The sequence below is a fragment of the Echeneis naucrates genome, chromosome 3 (genome assembly GCF_900963305.1).
Source record: "Echeneis naucrates chromosome 3, fEcheNa1.1, whole genome shotgun sequence".
Lineage (NCBI taxonomy): Eukaryota > Metazoa > Chordata > Actinopteri > Carangiformes > Echeneidae > Echeneis > Echeneis naucrates.
The window spans coordinates 22,440,684-22,459,803 of NC_042513.1; the positions used below are offsets into that span (position 1 = coordinate 22,440,684).

Consider the following 19,120-nt stretch of genomic DNA (forward strand, 5'->3'; position numbering starts at 1 on the left):
TAAAAGACTTTTACTGATTACACTGTGGTTAAAAGAAAATAAAATGGTAGTAAAAATGTCAACAGCCTTTTAAAATTCAGTGGGTCTTGTGCGCCACCCTGGTTGGCACCTAGCAGCAGTTGCTCTCACTAAAACCCTATATTGAAGTGTTGGCACCCCTGTTTCCACTTAGACAGGTGAGATGTTCAATGAAGCAAAAACGTTGCGTCTCGAACAAAGACAAGAGGAAGATAGAAAAGAGAGCAGGCCCTTTCCTCTTCAACGGGAAAGAACAAACACAGAAGCCGCACAATGCCACTACTGTTGTAATGTTGTACTTGGCAGGCTCTGTCACAGCAGGATGTCCCACCCTAACCCCCACCCCCCCGACACACACAAACACACATACATACTTCCACCGCCCTGCCCTCATAAACCCACACCTCGAGCTTGGATGGAGGGCAGCCATTGAGGGTAACGGAGAAGAACAAGGCCTTTCATTGCTGTTTCACCCCAGGAACTGCCAAGCCTCAACCCCACCACAGCTGGCTACTGACCCTTTCCTCCCTCCAGGTTTGCGTCACGCAATGTCAATGTTTGGTACAAAAGTGTGGAGAGTGGTAGGAGAGACAGTGGGTGTAGCTTTGGAGATGTCATTTGCTGTTCCAAAGTCAGCTAAAATAAAGAGGTTTGGATTGGTCACAATGAGGCCCTGGAAACACGTGTACCTGAGAAACACAGCAGACACGAGCTACCAAAGAAACCTCTGCTTGGTTTCCAAATATTGACTTTATCTGAGGTTAATTATAAAACTATGGTGGTTTACTGGAGGATTATAGAACATATATTTCCAGTGCGATGGAATCTGTCTCCATGGTAACTATTGTCATTGGATTTACTGATCTTTAACGAAGTTCTACAACTTCTTCTCCTCCTCTCAACTTCTGTGATGCTATCCTGTGGTGAGAGAGGTCAACGTATGGAACTAGCTCGTTTCTAGTGAAGTGTGGAATACTGAAATATGCTGTTTTTTAGGGCATATTTACAGAGGCTTATACTGGGTAGGCAGACCAGTGGAGCTTAAGTCTTAATTATGTTTGACTCTTGACTCAAAACTAAATAAAACCTACGTAGACAGGGCTGCTCTGCTGAACTCAGTGGAGACTCATTCATTATCAGGAGCGCAGAAATTAAAATATCACAAGGGAAAATCAATTTTGGGCTGAAAAAAAAGAGGATTTGGAACTGACTCAGTTAGTAGTCTAACTGATCAAATCCTACACTGAACTCTTCTTTCACATCGACTGTGGCACTCCCACTCAGGTCGATCACGAGTGGAGAACCTAAATGCTACAGACAAAGCTGGGAGGTTCAGCTACATGCAGCTAAACTAATACAGCATCTAAGTAAACTTGGAAAGCACCTGCCTGATTCAGACTGGAAATCACTCTATAGCACTTGATGTTATCTGGTCTCTTAGAAAAGCAATGTCTACAATTGAGAAATAAAAGAAAGCTAATAGTTGTGAGAGAAGAGCTATTTTATTGCCTTAACACTGAAACCAAAGTGATTACTTTCATACTGGACTATACAGACTTCCCTACTTCCCGAGGCCCTGTTTTGAAACAACCCCCCCCCACCACCACCACCACCTCTAAATGTGTTTGATATCTCAATGATATATGAATTTCTGATTTGGTGTGAATGACTGAGCAGATCTTTATTTGATGTTCTGTTGTAACAACAGTGTCAGTCAGAGATTGCAGCAGGAGTCGTGAAATGATCACAGAGGGGCCATAATCAGATAAGGCAGCTTGTATCTCACACAAATGCTCACAGACAACATTTATTCCTGAAATTAAACTTTGAAACGATCCTTTGGATTTTCCAAAATTATCCCTGTCAAGCTGGAATTAACCCGCAACTGTTGGGCATGAAACCTTTTCGGAGGGAAGTTGCGTGAACGGAACAGAACGGGGGCCACCTATAATAACCATTAATAGGGTCATCTTTGAAAACCACATAAGATCTTAAGAGCCACATGAAAGTATGCCACTTGTAACAAACTAACAGGTAATTATGCACCGCTGCTTGAATGGATCCTTGGCCATAAATGACACCACTGCTCTGGATTCAAAGAAAACATGTAGTCATAGCAATCAACGGTCCTCTCGGTTGTTTTGCTTGTTTTATGATCATGTCTGCACACCCTGGAAGTGAGTGTGTGTGCATCTGTCTGCGTGCATGCCTGTAATGCACATTGTATGTGTGGTTGTGTCTGTCCATAAATCAGGGCATGTTTATTCGCAGCACCATGTGTGTTCCAGACAGCATAAAATGAGTTCACAGTGTCTGGAAGAATGCATCTGTGAGAGGTGTTAAATGTAAAAAAAAAAAGAAAAAGAAAAAAAAAGAAATGCTTCACGGATGTAATGATGAAAAACGGGGAAAAAATTACAGCTGTATGCTTTAAAAGGTAGAAATTAATGTTTTTTGGAATACCAGCACACGTGTGATACCTGTATTTTCTTACGTGTTTAAAGTTGCGTTATATTAAGCTGAAGCTGTGTTAGATTTATTTATCCAGTTTCTCAGTTTTAGCCAAAAACTCTAAACTGTCACCACACAAGAAAGACCTTAAATATCGTTCCTTCCATTTACCCTCTTCAACATCTCCTCACTCTGTGTCCTCTTGTATTTTCTCTGTTTCTCTGCACATGAGGGATTTGGTATGGAGCCAGAGTGTTGACAAACATACACTTAGGAGGCAGGGAGTTCTTTCCAAATCAAATAATCCACCAGGAAAACCTGATTAGAGGGCCAGAAAGAAAAGGGCTCACTTCAACAGTCGCAGTGAATCAACACTCCCGGACCAAACAGAAACATACCGCATAGCCCAGTTAACTCAGTCACCGTGCCACAGTCACAACTGTTACTAAAGACACAATTATTTTCTGTTTCTCAATTCAATTGAGATAACTGGGGAAGTTAGAACTGCCTCCAAATGGAAACTGTAAGGAATATTTGATTGAATGATACCTAAACAAATCCCCGTGAAAAACCCTAAACAAAGCCTTACAACCCAGCACTTGCTCCAAGAGAAACGTTTACTTAGCAACAAGGGTCAGACACACGGAACTGATTAATATAACGGATGGAAGCTGGACAGGAAAAGAAACAGATCGGAGCAGGTGGCAAGCTGTTCGTTCTCATTCGTCCCGAATCTTACAACAATGTACTTGATTGTCATCAAGCCCAAATTTATGCAGGTGGTTTCCAGTTTTATATCCCTCAAAGCATTCAATGTGTTTAACAAATGCTGACTACAGTGATGTCATGAAGTCCTAAAAGACCAGAGTAAGCACACTTCAGGGGGGCTATTTACACCTTCAGCTCAGAAAACGGTAAAGCACCACCTGCAAACAGCAGGACGTAAACAAGGACACATGGATAATACCATGATCCTGGCGGAGGAGGCTTCTCCAAAGTGAAATGCACATGACCTGCACCCTTGACTTGTTTCACATTCCTGAGTCACCCCTCCACCACCGCCTAAATCTATGCTTGAGTGTGAAATACCACAGGAGGGTGGTCTCTGCACTTTTAACTCCTCACCTTTTTGCCTGTCCAGACTGCACTGAATCAAGCTGATCAAGTCAGTAAGTAACCGAAGCCAGATAGAACTCAGTTCTTATATTAAACCACAATGACATTAAAACCAGTCACATGTGCCCGGGCCTGTGCTCGCTCAAGCCTGTAACTACCTTACAGACGCTGTTGCTGCCTCCGCCTGTGGATCGAGTTTAGGATGAACTCTCTCCCTTAAAATAAAACCTCTGGATACAGTTACATACCCAACCCTCACTAAATAAAGTCCCTACTTATTTTCGGCCTTCATCTGTTCCACTGATACAGTAATAAGACAAGCAAGGGGGAGGGGGGAAAAAAAAAAAACAAAAAACAAAAAAAGCAACGCCTTTTATTTAAAACATAATAATACCAAGAAGATTTTTTGATAATTAAAAATTTACATGGGCATGGTTGAGAGGAGGCAAATCACCTGCTCCCTGATTCTTTTCACATCACATTTCAACATCTACCTGCAAGTACCACTCCTGTCATTAATTTTTTATGCCTTCTCATTTTAACCTCCCATTTTTATTTTTCTCTCTTCAACCCCTCTCCTATTCTCTCATGTCCTCCTGACTTATTTTCCTAGTTGAACTCTTCCTATATCTTTCTTTCCTTTTGTCAGTCTCTACTCTTCGTCCCTGTCCTCGCCTCTCTCCTACCTCAACCCTAGCCCTCTACCGTAACTCGACACTTTCTCACAGCCATCGCCTCGCTCTGCCAAGTTGTTTCTCTGTGTTGCTCCGCTGTTGCCATGGTGAGATTCACTCTGTGTATGCAGGAGTGTGTGTGTGTGTGTGTGTGTGAGAGAGGGAGCAGCAACGTACACTCACATTGGTGTAAACTACAGCCCTGAAGCTTGTGTCGCAGAGCTAGATAGAACGTGTGGATTTATGCACATTGACTTTGGTGTAAACTGTGGCCCCTGGAAAGGTCTGTGACGTGTGTGAGAGAGAGGTACAAAGAGAGCAGGAGAGGGGAGTGTGCAAGAGATGTAAAAACAGGAGCAATGGTGGTCAAGGTCACAAGCGGGTCCATTTTATCTGGCGTTAGTTTCCCTACAGTGGCACTGTGTCACCACAACCTGGGATCTATGAACACACACACAAACACAAAAACACAGTGCAGCTCACACAGGCTTGATGTTTGCCCAGCACACTAGGGAGGGCACAGAGAGCCAGGGGGCCGGTTGACTGTTTGTTTAAACAAGGTCAATACATGAACACACATACACCAACATGCACACACACACAGCAGCATTTACTGTATTCTGCATGAGGGCTGTATATGGCCTTGCTAGACTTCTCCAAGCTTAATTCCTCTTATTCCCCTTTCTGTCCTCCCCCACTTCCCTCCCTTTCTCTCTCTCTTGCACACATACACACACATACACTCACCTCTCTTTTACTCCCTCTCAGTGACGGTGCTCTCTCTCTCTAAGCCTGATTACAACAAATGAGAGCCAAGCTTCCGACATGTTTACATCAAATACAGCCCTGGGGCAACGCAACACTGGCTCCAGCCAGTTCACACACTTGCAAACCGCACAGCTCTGTATTGTTGTCTGGGTGTCTCTGAGTTGTGGCAGCTAATTGACTAAGAGATCACGAAGCAAGAGGATGGACAGAGAAAAGGGGTTAAAGATACTGAAAATGTGAGTGCATGACCGAGACAGAGACAGTAATTAGATCACAGCCAAGCATTCAAGCACTGGGATCAAAATCACTTACTGCATCCAAGGTGGTGGAAATATCAGGCTGTCTTGGAAAGCTTCTGTCATATTCCCTTTCACATCTTTGTCACCAGACACCACTGCTTCATTTAGATTTATAGACTGTGGCAACAGGTTTAAAGATGGATAAGAATATTTTTTCCAACTATTTATTTTCCAGATTTGTTGCTATAAAGCACAATCCTGGGTTTTTGTCTGGATTGTAGTGTTTGTGTGTGTGTGTGTGAGAGAGATAGAGAGAGAGAGAGAGACTGTGATTGATCGCCCTGCTAGCCTTTTTCTGTTGTGCCTGTCTGCCTATGTATGTGGCCTAGCAGGTAATACCAGAGGGGCTCCTTATATTTGTGTGAGTGCAGCAGCACTCAATTAAGCTGGTTAAATACGCACAAGGATACCTCAGCCAGCCAGAGAGGCTTTGGACTTATATGTCTCCTAGCAACAGGTGTTCAATTATGGTCTGCAGCTAGCCCCTGAGGAATGGCAAAAACAGCCAGTCACCCAGTCACAATTGTAGCCATCATGCAACATACAATGATTTTGAAAATTCAGGAAGTCGACAGTATTGCAACATAATGAGAAACAACTGGACTAGTGCAATTTCTTTTTAAGTAACCTCCAAAATAATCTTGACGCTAGCACATCATTCACAAAACCACAATGCTCTCAAGTACACAAAATGTATATAATATCAAAAGTATGCTTCACTCATGAACATATTTAATTTTAGAGAAGTATTTAGAGTTTATAAATCATTTTCTAAGTTTCTATTTTGTTGATCTTAATGCACGAAAAATCTGCAGTTCTTCTGAGGAATAACAAAACATGAGGACTGACATGTTGACTCCCAAGTCAACAAACCGCTGTGGACTGATGGACTTCTGCAAAGCTCCACTGTTGCAAGTTAACAATATCATTAGTGTATGTGTCTTTGCTTAGAAATACATGGCATTCCTTAGAGAACCAACTGCTATGAATCGAGTCTGTCAAAACATTTCAGTGTAAACACTGCCACACTTTGTGGGCTTTATTTGTCTGGCTACTACACGTATGGACAGATAAGGAACTGAGTGTTATGACCCTTGCCGGCTATGCTATATGGCACACTCCTTAGATCACTTATCAACAGCTGGTCAACACCTTCATGTCTTTCTTATTAGTTACTGTCAAATACCCAACACATTGCAGTCCCATGTTTTATTCAAGACAAGTGAGAAACATTTGCCAGAGCACAATTTACTGTCAGATAAAATTTCAAACGTATAACATATATATTTTGCGGCTGCGCTTCTGTACAGCTGCTGCATCCTGTGTCTGGGGCCCAAAACCACATGGTTGGAAATCACTGGCTTAAAATTGCGTCTCAAATGAGCCATTAAATTCGACACAGACACGCTGAAAAAATTAACACAACCATACTCTCAGAGGAAGTAGTTAACATACACAACATCCTGAGAACTATTTGGATGAGAGTCACTTGGTGAGAGGTGCCTTATGCATGCGCTTTCCTTTAGATCCTAGGAGAAGAAACACATCATAAACCAACAGCAATTCATTCTGCCTAAAGCCCTTCAGCAAATTAAGCTGCTATAACCTTCTATCGCCCCCCCGCCCCACCAAAAAAAAAAAAATTAACATCAATATCTTAATTAAACTATTTTTCTAATACATTATTTATTTTAAAGAGGTTTGTGGGGTTGTGTGTACGTAGGTAATGAGAGAAAATCATGACAATGAAAACATCGTGAGTGTCGAGTTGTCCCTGTCTTACTGAATCTTGTTTGGTTTTGATATTAATAATTCAGATGCTTCATTTTTATTTTTTAAAGTTTAAAAATCCAACATTTTAAACATAAATTTTGCTTTGTAAAAATCCATAACAATAGCCTCACACTTTTCCTGATAACAATCTGCTGGGCATCCGCAGCTAGCCGAGCACAGGATTACAGACCTAAAGGGCAGGACAGACACGTAGTCCAGTCTGTGAAAAAGCTCTGGCTTTTTGCAGACGGCTGACAGTAAATTTACAAATACGTTTATGTTGCAGTGAAACAAAACTGTAGCCCAAGTAGACTACAGCAATTTTAAAAAAGTTAATTTTTTTGTTTTTAAGTAGTGATGGAAACATTTGCATGAACGTCATTGCATAGGAGGGGACACATAACCTTGTATTTGACTGCTGCTATCAGCCATGACTCCCTGTTGCTGGGGGCTCTACCTGCTCCAACTTCTTTTTCTAATACTATCCTGGCCGTACTAAATGGACTTAAGAAAACATCAATCCTTCCATCTTCTACCGCTTTTTCCGTTTCTGGGTCACAGGCCTGCTGTAGCCAATCCCGGCTCACATCGGGCGAGGGGCGGGGTACACCCTGGACAGGTTGCCAGTCCATCACAGGGCCAACACGCAAAGACAGAGACAAACAACCACTCATGCTCACATTGTTAAGAAAATGAAGAAATCAAACTTATCCAGAACCAACAACAGAAAATGCCCTAACCCAAAATGACAAGGTGGTGAGAATAGTTAATAAAGTCTGATGAAAAATGTAAGGCCAACATAATCTAACATCAGGAAGAGACAATTTATTAATTTACACGCAGAACAATAGCAACATTTAAAATCTTTTACAGAATGACAGAAGACTGAGTTCTCCTTCCTCTTACATTCCATAGTTTTTCTGTTGACACAGCAGCTAAGCGGCACACTGACTTGGGCAACAGCATGGCCACAAAAGGAAGTCATCACCATGTCCAGATGGCATCTATGGCGTCACCTGTTGACTTCATGTCACCAGAGTCAAGACTGAAGGAGATTAACAGGTTCCTCAGATCCCAAAAGATGTTTAAGGCAGTTGCTGCAGTAATTGACTTACCACACTTAAAAATATAAAACTTTGTTGACAAATCTATGAATAAGAAAATAAATCGCTGACTTAATGTTGCCACTTCAATTATTTATAGACTATAGCTTGTTTCACACCTACGGTGCACCTGGGAAATGTAATAAGCACGAGCTGACCCCTTTTTATCTTTCGCAAACTGGGTCAAAACATTGACTGCCACTGGCTTTGTCTGGTTGGTCTGGTTTCCCATTATACTTTTTTACTATCACATTTGTGTGTCTGTAAAAGATAATAACAGCGTAAACAAATACCTTTTCAATATAGTACTTCTTTTGAACAATTTGTCAAAAAAAGGGTAAAAAACAATAGTGCATTAGGTATTTGGTTAACATAGACTGACTGTTAGATCTGCTGGACAAGTGCTGATACTATCTGTCCTCAGCTGTTAATTTTATGGTGACTGCCAGTGTTTTTAGGGGTCTGCACAGGAAGTTCGAACCACAGAAAATTAATTGTGTAATCAGTGCGACAATGTCCTAAAATGATGACAAAGCATAAGCTTTTCTGTAAACAGTAAAAGTAAGTTATTGTGTGTTAAACATAAAGTAAAACTGGAGTTATTTCTGGTTTAGCAATTTATGGCTTCAATTTAGCCACATTATCAAAACACGCTGACATGTCTAGTACATATTTCTATGTAAAGTAGCTGAAAGAAGAATGATCACAAAGTTCTGCAAACAACTGCTCATCGCAACGTACTGCTGCTTGTCAATATGATTAAGAGCGTTCTACCTGCTGTTCGTTTTCAGCGTTTCAGGGTGTCAGTATACTGTAAATGAAAAAGAAAAAGAATAAACAACGCTGACTTATTTTACCTTTTTGAATAAATATATAGGCGATATAGCTTACTGCAATAACCCAGAAAAACTAATATTCAAAACAATATTAAACAAAAACATTTGAAAAAAGATTTTGCAATTGTGAAATATGTTTGATCAAACAAGCCAAAGTCTGCTGTATTTGGACTGCAAACCACCTCCACTGACGGTCTAGGCTAAGCATGTAGACCAGATTTCACCTGGATTTAAACTGAGAAATTGCCTCGTATTACCCAAGATATAAACTTGCTGGTAGCTAGCTCTTGCAGGAAAATGCTACAATGAAACATTTCCCTTTGGTGTGAGGAATGAGGGCAAGCATGGCAAACGCCTGGTTGAAAAAAATTGACAGCTAAATTATGCATCGTCACATATGGCAGGATAGCATTTTGGACTAACTGAGGTTGAAATGGTTAATGATTGCCCTGGAGGGAGCCTGCATGACTGAATGCATGAGGACATAGGTGGTTTCTAAAGCAACAAATGGCAGTAATTTGGGCTTCATTGTTGTTTCAGGAAATTTCATGTTCCATCATTTTATTTTTTTAATTGTTATCTTGTGTATATTGTGCATAATGATCTGGGTCTGACTTAGCCCTGGGACTATCCTCCATCCCGTTTGTAGTTCCAAGCTATGACAATGTGGCCAGCACCCAAAAATAACAAAATTGATAACAATTACATAAAAATGCGGCTGTAATTTTTTGCACCTTAAGATTGATGGAATATAGCATGAGTAATATCTTTAGATTTTTATTGCATCGCTTTCTTCAAGTCTATTTTCACTTTCCTGTGTCTATCTACAGCAAAGAAAAGACTAAACTTAACAATGGCAACAAACTTAAGATCACATTTATGCAATTGGTCTTTAAACAGTTCTAGTGTAGAATTTTACAAGGAAAATGTAGGCACCACTGCAAAGCTAGTCGAAAAGATGAAAATGTGCTCTGCCTTAATCATACAGACAAAGGAAGCTTGTCACCGGCCTCTTGAAATGTTAATGAGACTGAAATCTTCTGCTATTGCTCTCTCGCTCCCTCGCTCTCTGTCACACACTCTCAAAGGGAAAAGCAGCCATAGGTGTATGTTGGTTCATCTAGTCTCTTGTGCTATCAAATGGCAGAGCAGCCAACTAGTCTATAGTGGCAGTTCTCTTCCCTGCCGCCTTGTCTTCCTGCTTCAACAGGCTGACTGGCAGTCTTGCTGTCCGAGAGGATCAACATGACAATCCAAACATGAAATGTAAGATGAAACACTCAATCTAAACCTCATTCACAGCAACCAGCTGATGTATCAGCTGCAAGTCTGTACAATTGTGCAGAATAGTTTTTGTGACAATATCATGTGAGAAAATTTTCAACAGTGTCACGGAGAAGATGTTTCATCGTTCTTAAATACTGGCATTGCCGGTTCAGGTGATGGCCGTTTACATGTAAGAACGGCGTGGATAAAACTAATTTCAGCAGGAGGAGGCAACACTTGAAAGCTGAAATAGCTGCAGCACGCCTCTGGGAATCAGTTTAGTTCAGTGTGAAGTCCACAGGGTCTAACTAATGCTAGGTCAGCAGCACAGTATGGCAGTCCAGACTCAGAGTAGGATTTAACCGTAACATAGAGAAGTCAGTGGGCACATTTTCTTTAGTGGAGAAAAATAAACAAAGTTTATATTCTGTAAAAGAGTACTAAGTACATTAGCCAGAAATGTGTAGTTAAATGCCCAAATATGTTACCTTGACAATTGGATGGCCACCGGATGCTGCTTTGACTGCTCCTCGGCTGCCTTCTGTCTCATAATGCGCTCGGTGGTGGGCTTTGGGTTGCACCTCTATCTTCAATTCATATTGGCCAAACTGGCTTGGCAGTAGCCAATCTAGAGGAGGCAGCGAGGAGGTCCTGGGGGGAAAACACCACAAGGATGCACACACACCCATACAAACCCACACAAAGAGGAAGAATACATTACAACATTTACATCCTACTATCATAAAATACAGTATTCTGTGACAGACATATTTAGAAATTAATTTGAGACAAAAATGTGATTATGGTAATGATGACTGCAAACATGAACACTCTCTCCTGAAGCTTGAGACTAAGACAGCGTAGTATTTTATTAGTGATATAGAAAGGATATTTAACAGTAAGAATTTCCCTGTGAAGCTCATTAAATGCATTTGTCTTTATAATGTATAATCTTCTTAGGCCCACCAGACAATGAATCACTGGAATGCCCACATATATTATTCTTGTTCTTAAACACAACACTTGTAATAGGTCAACTTTAGGGCTAAAATGATGAATCATACTCGAAGGGGGACTTTTCTTTGTGAGTCTTCTATGTGGGTCAGTGAACAGGTAGTAAGATGAGAGTGTGTGTCAGACACTGCGTAAATTACTGTGTGGATGTATGTGTGCATGCAAGCGCGACTGAGTACTGTGCTAGTATATATTGTATGTGTAGTGCAACACAGGGGCTGGTATTGTGTGTTTATCCTCCCCACCACTTTTTTTTTTTTTTTTTCTGGCCAAGCTACAATCGTATTTGAACAGCTGCACTTGAAAATAAAACACTCACTGCTCTTCTCCACAGAAAAACTGGGACCCTCCAATCTTCCTGCATTAGATTTGTTCAACCCTGAGAAATGTTGTGAACACTAGCCATAAGCCATAACCAAACTGTGAGCTCTCCTAATACTGGTTATGCTTATTATTTAATCATGTTTTAGTACCGTCATAATCATCATGTGTGTAATAGCTTAACATTTTCCAAATGAAATTTTCAAAATAATGGCTCAAGTATGTAGGTTTATGTTGGCTTCCTCTCTTAGTTTACTTACATTAAATCACTTGTTTACTTACTATTTTTTGCCATACACAAGTGTCTTTTTGTTGTTCCTGCACTAAAATAGTTGTGCATAACTATTACAGTAAATATATTGGAGAAAGTAGTTCATGACCAAGTGCAAAGCACAATGTAAATATCTTGAATGTGTACTATTCATGATCCAAGAAGCCAAGTGTAGGGCAGTATAAACTATATGTATACCACCCAGGTGTTTTGTCTGGCTGCAGTGCAAGTTCCCTTTGTTTTGTTTTTGGGTTTTTTTGTAGCACTGACATATACACAATCATCAATTATTGTTAAACTGTTTAAGGACATTTATATATCCATGCATGCCCCCACTTCTTCCATGTATGCGTTTCTGTAAGTCTGTGTTGAGAGAACGGACTCTGTCTGTCTATGTCTCATGAGCTAAGAGACATTATATTCCACATGCAGATCCCTGCCTCAGCATTAACTACTGTAAAGTCTTTGTGTACCCTACTCTATCCCATGGTGGCACGAGCTTTTATTTGGGTCTACCCAAGGCAGGGTATGCTCCGAGCATGCAAATGCACAAATTATTTTAAGGGAACGTTTGTAAAGTTGAAGCCAGTACGGATGACTCTCCTTATTCTACCCTTTCCAAGCGCCTGTCAAGTGCTGGCTACATGCAGGCCAATCAGATCAGACTGTATTGAAGACATGTGAGGCAGGTTTTCAGAGGAGCCATTAAACACTTTTCCTTCCCTACAGACTGGCTTTAAATGCAAGGGAAAGACTGCGTTTTGGAATGAAAAGATATGTGGCTGATTCTTCTGTGGGTGTTTTGTGCAGTTCCATGAAGCTCTGTGGTTTGAAGTCTAACTGAGTTACATTCTGGAGATGGTCCTACCACATATGAGATGGAAATGTCATCTAAAACCACTTCAGATCATAATTTGTTAGAAAAACATTAACATGCCATGTTGTGGAAATCACATATGATTATAGGCAGATATACCACAAACAGCTGTCATGAATATAGCCTGTCACTTTTTCTTCTGCTGTACCATATGCTTGTTAATGTGCATTCGCCATCATGAATGCACAAAGTGTGTATTCTGTTGCAATGTCAAAACAGTCAAAGAGTGGCTTTCAGTTTTTTTCATTTCACTGTCAAACATGGTTTTCTCTGACAGCAGCTCAATCTAAGCTTGCATAGATCACAGTGTAATAGAGGCATCCCCCTTATGTTTTCCTCCCAGCAGGGATGACATAACCACCCGGGAAGTGTGGGTTTGCATGGCTGCTACGGTAACAGTAGTAGACGAGGACAGAGGAAATATGAGCTTTGCGACGGAGCACAATGGGAGCAGCAGCCTATGTCCTGACATAGCATAACCTTTCTCAGATATCTAAGTCATAGAACAGGAGCTCTAAGTCCAATCACATTCCTACAATCCTGCCTTTGTTTCACTAGCATGTGTTTTATAGAGTGATGTTACATTTTGAATCACAAAGAAATTACTTCTTGACTACTTCAATATTTAATATACTTAAAATGTATACTATTTTCTTACAGTTAGTGACTCAGTCTCCACACAGAGTCAGAGTCTTCAGCTTTTTCAAACCTCTGATACTTTGTCATACTTACACCTACACTGTCCATTTAGGAGGAATATATGTTCTCTACCAAGTGATGTTTTCATCTTTCTGATATCTATTCGATCTTTTTTCGATTACTTTTCAATCAGCGATTGTTCAAGTCTGATGCTCGTCTCTCGTCATTTCTGATGAAAATTTTAGTTTCCCATGTGTGTGTATTGCATGGAATGTTGGTGGCTTAGAGTGGAGGAATCATCAGTTAGAGTGCGTCAGTGAGCTGATGATTATCGGAAAAATTATCTGTAAATCGCCCCCTCACAGGCACATAGTTTGAAGTGCATATGTCATTTTCTGCAAAGTAGTACAGATTCTTGTCCTCCCTTGAAAAATGTGTCTACTTTAACAGTCAGACAATGCTGCTAATAGCACAGTTTTTATGCCGATCGTATCATTTTATTTTGTTGCATTTATCCGCCACACCTTAAAGGCCGGTCCGTGGAAATATTGTCAGACATTAAGCCAGTCCGTGGCGCCAAAAAGGTTGGTGACCGCTGCTCTAAAGGACATGCTCACTCCTCGTCTCTCCCATTACTCCCCATGTATTTTTCTCTGGCAGGAAGGAGAGGAGTTCGCATTTTCATGTTTTTAAATCGCTCCCGTGTCCACGTTTTACATCCTAAAAACACCAAAATATGCAATTAGCTTCTGACACTTGTTGTGGCGCTCTGCTCAGTTTTCTGACAGGAGTGATCGTTTTCTCACCAATTGCCTCAGAGTGAGAGGCTCGCCTACAGAAATGAACCTGTTCTCTAATGGGCTTTCTGAGAAGGACGATACAATCCAAGCTCAGACACACTGCTGCAGTCAGTGATGTCATCAGACTCCTCTGATATGAGAGCAGCTGATCAACTGTGACTACTGACATTTGTGTTAGACTGCAGGACACACACGGACATATGCAGGCATACACAGAGACGAATATACAGATGCACGCGCACACAGACAAACAAATTTACACACAGAAACACACTAACAACAGATAGACAGCACTTTCCAGTTTTTACAATAGTGTCTCGTGTGAAATAGATGTGTCAAATAAATAGACGCATATCTAAAAACATACGTCTGTCTGTGTTCTCATTCACACAATTGAATTGAAAGCAACTGACCTCAGGTCTTAGGTCCGGTCAAAGACTTTTCGCCTCTTATCCTAGGGCTTCATCAATTCCTAACATCTCGGTCACGCGCTCACACACGCGCGCTTCTGGAATTGCGCCAAGTCGACGTCCCCATCCCCCCCAAGTCACTCTTGAAATTTATGCCAAGGAATTTTCTAGTTTTAAATGTCTTTTCTAATTGCCTCATGGTAAGCATAAATACAACCCCAAACTGTTAATACACCACCCCTACTGCTTCACATGCCTGATGTTAACCCTGCTTTGTCAAATGGAATATTTCTCACCTGCTTTTAACATCCAAGCAAAATCAGACAGCAAATTGGCTGAGCAGTAATAGCTCATTTAATAGTTCTTTTTTTTTTTGCCGACAAATTCTAACAGTGCACCATTTAATCTTTTAGTATAGATGGCCCACGCTATGGCGGGAGAAGACTCTGCTTGAGTAACCCACCAATTTTTAATCCCACCCACTCTAACTTGATCCTACTCCTTCCACCTGGACCATCTGTTCAAAACACATATGCATCCACACAGGCAACTCAACAGTCTTTTATCTTTTAACAGAGAGGAGGTTACCCACTTAACTCCATATTTTTCCCTTATGGCTGACTAATGGTGGCAGGTTAGGCTCTTAGTAGCTGTAGACGGGATGGCCATAAGGAAATACTTGAAGGAAATACTTGAAGGAAACAATTTAAGTGAACAGCATTGTTAAAAAAAGAATACCCAGTTGTGTTCGTTGTTACATAGCACTTAACTTAATGTGGACACTATTCCATGACCTTTAGTTGTGTCTTTGGAAATTTTAGTTAACGGAGCAAGAATATGAAGAGCGAATGGTTACTCATCAGAGCTGACCCTCTTATTGTCTGGAGAGCACTCGGTCCACGTGCACAAGCATTTCTGTTATGTCTATACGTGTGTGCATGTGTGTGTTCTCCACCCTTGCCATATGTGCCCTGTGCTGATTTACAGCGCTAGGGGCCAGTGCACACAAACAAGGCCATGTCTTCATCTGCTGCACACATTGGAGAGCCGACAGCAGACTCCTCTCCTAAAAAACTCCATTATAGTTTCTGATTGCATCCATCACTCTTTAATGTGGAGGGTGTGTCTGTTTGTTTGAACGTGTATTTGTGGTTGGAGGAGCTGGTGCAGGTGTACAGCCTTGTGATTCCCTCGGAACACTAATAAACTTGTATTATTATTAGATTTATGCTGCTGATACAAAGGTCAAAGATCCCGTTTGCTGAACACTGATCTGCAGAGCTCCATCATCACATCTATTATTCATCTAAAAGCTATTTGATACAAATTTACTGCACTATGGGGTTTACACCTCTATCCTAGATCAAAAAGAGCGTTCAATCTTTATGACAGCTATTCAAACATTCAATAAAATCAGTTACTATTGAGGTCTCTTGTTCAGCCTTGGCCTACTAATTGCTTTTAAGACTGCCGATGTGTGCTGAATGCCAAGTTATGATTGTATTAATAATTCATAGAAATACTTATAATGTAGACATTGTCACTTCACCTTCTGGTTCTGGGTTTAAGTTAAAAACAGCTTCAAACTTCAGGTCGACATCCATCTATTCCTCATTAATACTGCAGTCACAACTGTCACAATGTCTTTCTCAAACAAAAATTGTAAAAAAGTATAGAACAAAGTTACTGCTACAGAATTTTTTTTCCAGCCAGTTGAGAAATTAGTCCTCACTGACATTTGAAAAGATTAAAGTGTTTGAATTTTCCAGGTACTTCATCTCCCACTGAGTCTTATATCTGAATGATTTATTTGCTTTGGTAGGATTAAAAGACTGCATCTGTAAAGATGGATTCACAGAACTCCATCTTTTTCATTGTATTCTCCTCAATATCAGTTAATTTACCTGAATATAGGTGTATGGCCGGGCTTGGGTTTATTCCATGAAAAGTGGGAGGGCACTGAGAGGAACTGTTCCCCAGGCCCATCCTTCTTCAGGCTGTGCATGGCCTCGTCTGAGGGAGAGTCTAGATTAGGAGACATATTTCCTTGGTCATCTAGCACTAGCTCCCCTTTCCCAGACTGCACTGCTGTTCTATCCTGTGAGGTCTTCCTTGTCTTGGATGGGATATCTGCCTCGGAGGGGCAGCATTGAAAGGGTGACATGCCTACAGAAGGAGTGCCCACCCAGGTGTCCTCCGTCACACTGCCCCTAGGAGAAGGTCCTGGCGTTGGTGTGGGTGAGTGATGTGGAGACAATGAGCCAGGATAGCAGATGTCAGCACTAGAATGACGCCTCTTCCCACAGGGTGAGGTGGGACGTGAGGAAGGCCTGGAAGGTGGCCTCGGGCTAAGCCAATTTTCATCAGTGACACTGGTGCGCGGCGAGTGGCAAGGGGACTGTCGTGGTGACAAGCTAACGGACTGGGAGTGGTGCACAAATGCAGGGTGGTGGTGCTGCCAATGGGGCTGCTCCTCCAGAACTCCGCCACCAGTTTGAGGGGAGGCACAGCTTGGGGAAGTAAGGGGCGAGCCCAGGGTAAACCGGGCAGCTGCTTCATTTAGCTCGGAGTCAACATCATCATAGACATGTGAGAATGACTCACAGGAGGAGGCGTCAGAGAACCAGCTCCTAGAGGAGAGACTACTGCATGGGCTGGGACTGAGTGATGAGTCCCGGTACGAGTGGTCTAGCCGCAAATACAGGTGGTCTCTGGACAGGGGCCTGTCAACATGGTAGTCCCCATCAGGGCCATTGGCCCTGAGGTCCTCGTCATTGGCATCCATCTCCTGCTGGCAGCTAGGGGATATAGAGGTGATTTGAATACTGGGGCACTCAAAGGCCTTCGGTGCCTCCACGGGAGCAGAGGGTAGCAGGGGGGAAGTGCCATACTTGGAGTCTTGTGCCTCATAGCTTGGAGGTTCAGATCCTGGTTTCTGTGACTGAAGGCGTGGGGAAGTGTTGATGACCTGGGAGTGAGACAGCATGCCATGACGAGGCTGGCCAATAGACTGGTGGTTAGTGACCATAGCCTGAGGCTGGCCCACATTCAGGATGTAGAATGATGTGTTGTCATCAGGCTCCAGCTCTAGGAGAACAAAAGGAAATTAACATTTAGATACAGAAATATTTTCTAGTATTATTGATATATTCATTCATGTTTCTTAGCTGAAGTTCACCGAATTAATGAAGTACTAACTAACTGCAACTTACTCATGCTTTGACAAGTGCAACAGATAAGAACATACCGATAGGCATGACATCATATTCATCTTTTGATTCTTCAGGCAAGCACAATAATGTTGAGGCGAGCTGCCCAATTTAAAACCATCCAAGATCCCGAAGGCTTTTTTTTTTTTTTTTTTTTTTTGTTGACTGTTCCAAAGCAGTAAAGATGCGGTCTGGACAATCCTGCTGGTCAGTTATACTGTCTGCTACTTTTATGGAAAATGTGTAATTGGTCAATAATGAAATCCACCAACTGACACGACAGTCATTCTACTAGTAGTGTATTAATTCTACTCTGTCTTGTTTTTAGCCAACACTGTACTACACCAGGACTACTCTTGAGCTTTTGGATGGCAGAACAATCATTTGGTCACAAACCCAAGTGCAGTTGCACCCTGAATTTGCACTTGCTAATGTTTCTAGTTTCAGGAAATCAGAGGGCAGGGTGTTGCTGGGTAGCAGGCAGTCATATAGGCATTGTTCCAAGAGGGATAACCGATGAACAGCACTACTCAGGAAACAAATTCACACAACGGTGCGTGCTGTCGGCTGTCATCACAGCTAGCGCCGGCAGGCTATTTATACCAAAGGTCATTCAGCACAGGCAGCATGTACACACAGAAACACGCACACCCACACACAAACAAACAGACAAAAGCCCATTGTCTGCATTGGCACTACTCTATTAGAGTTTATTGATAAACTTCCACTGGATGTGCTCTGCTGCTCTCATTGGGAATAATCGCTGAGCCCATCCAGTGTTTCTAATGTGAAATGTTTATTTCGCATGCAGACCCACTTTCTTAATAGAACAGTAGGAATAGGTATTGTTTTTATATTCCAAATGTGTCTAGACAGAATGTGTTGTCAATTAAGATTAAGGAATAAAACCACAATTTTGAATTCATCTTTTACTTTTTTAGAGTGCCACACACCTAACCAAGCACATGTTAAAATCATCATACAACACAAGCAGTGGAACACCATCCTTTCAGTCATGTGCTATGCTTGACCATCTAAAGTCTGAGAAATAGAAAAATGCAAAATGACAGGAGCAAAAACATAGCTCAAAAAAACCATCTAGCTTAGCTAAAACCACAGTGCAGCCTGAACCAGATAAGGTTGTGAAATCATTACAGAACACATCTTTAAATACCTTAAATGTAAAGTGGAGTCTAAAGGTTTTGGATCAGTTTTCCTCCGCTGTATCAACCTGCCTACAAACACAACCTATTTTCTTAAATTATAAAAGGACAA

The 19,120-nt window shown here is 41.5% G+C and overlaps 1 protein-coding gene across 2 annotated transcripts in view; it reads right to left on the reverse strand.

Moving 5' to 3' along the window:
* nfatc3a (nuclear factor of activated T cells 3a) overlaps nt 1-19,120 on the reverse strand; it is a 56,205-nt gene that overhangs the window by 21,583 nt on the left and 15,502 nt on the right. For both annotated transcript variants that reach the window (XM_029497921.1, XM_029497922.1), the window contains exons 2-3: nt 16,541-17,723; nt 10,793-10,955 (exon numbers count right to left, since the gene is read on the reverse strand). In XM_029497921.1, coding sequence (XP_029353781.1) covers nt 10,793-10,955; nt 16,541-17,723 — 1,346 coding nt within the window. The remainder of the gene's footprint in view (nt 1-10,792; nt 10,956-16,540; nt 17,724-19,120) is intronic.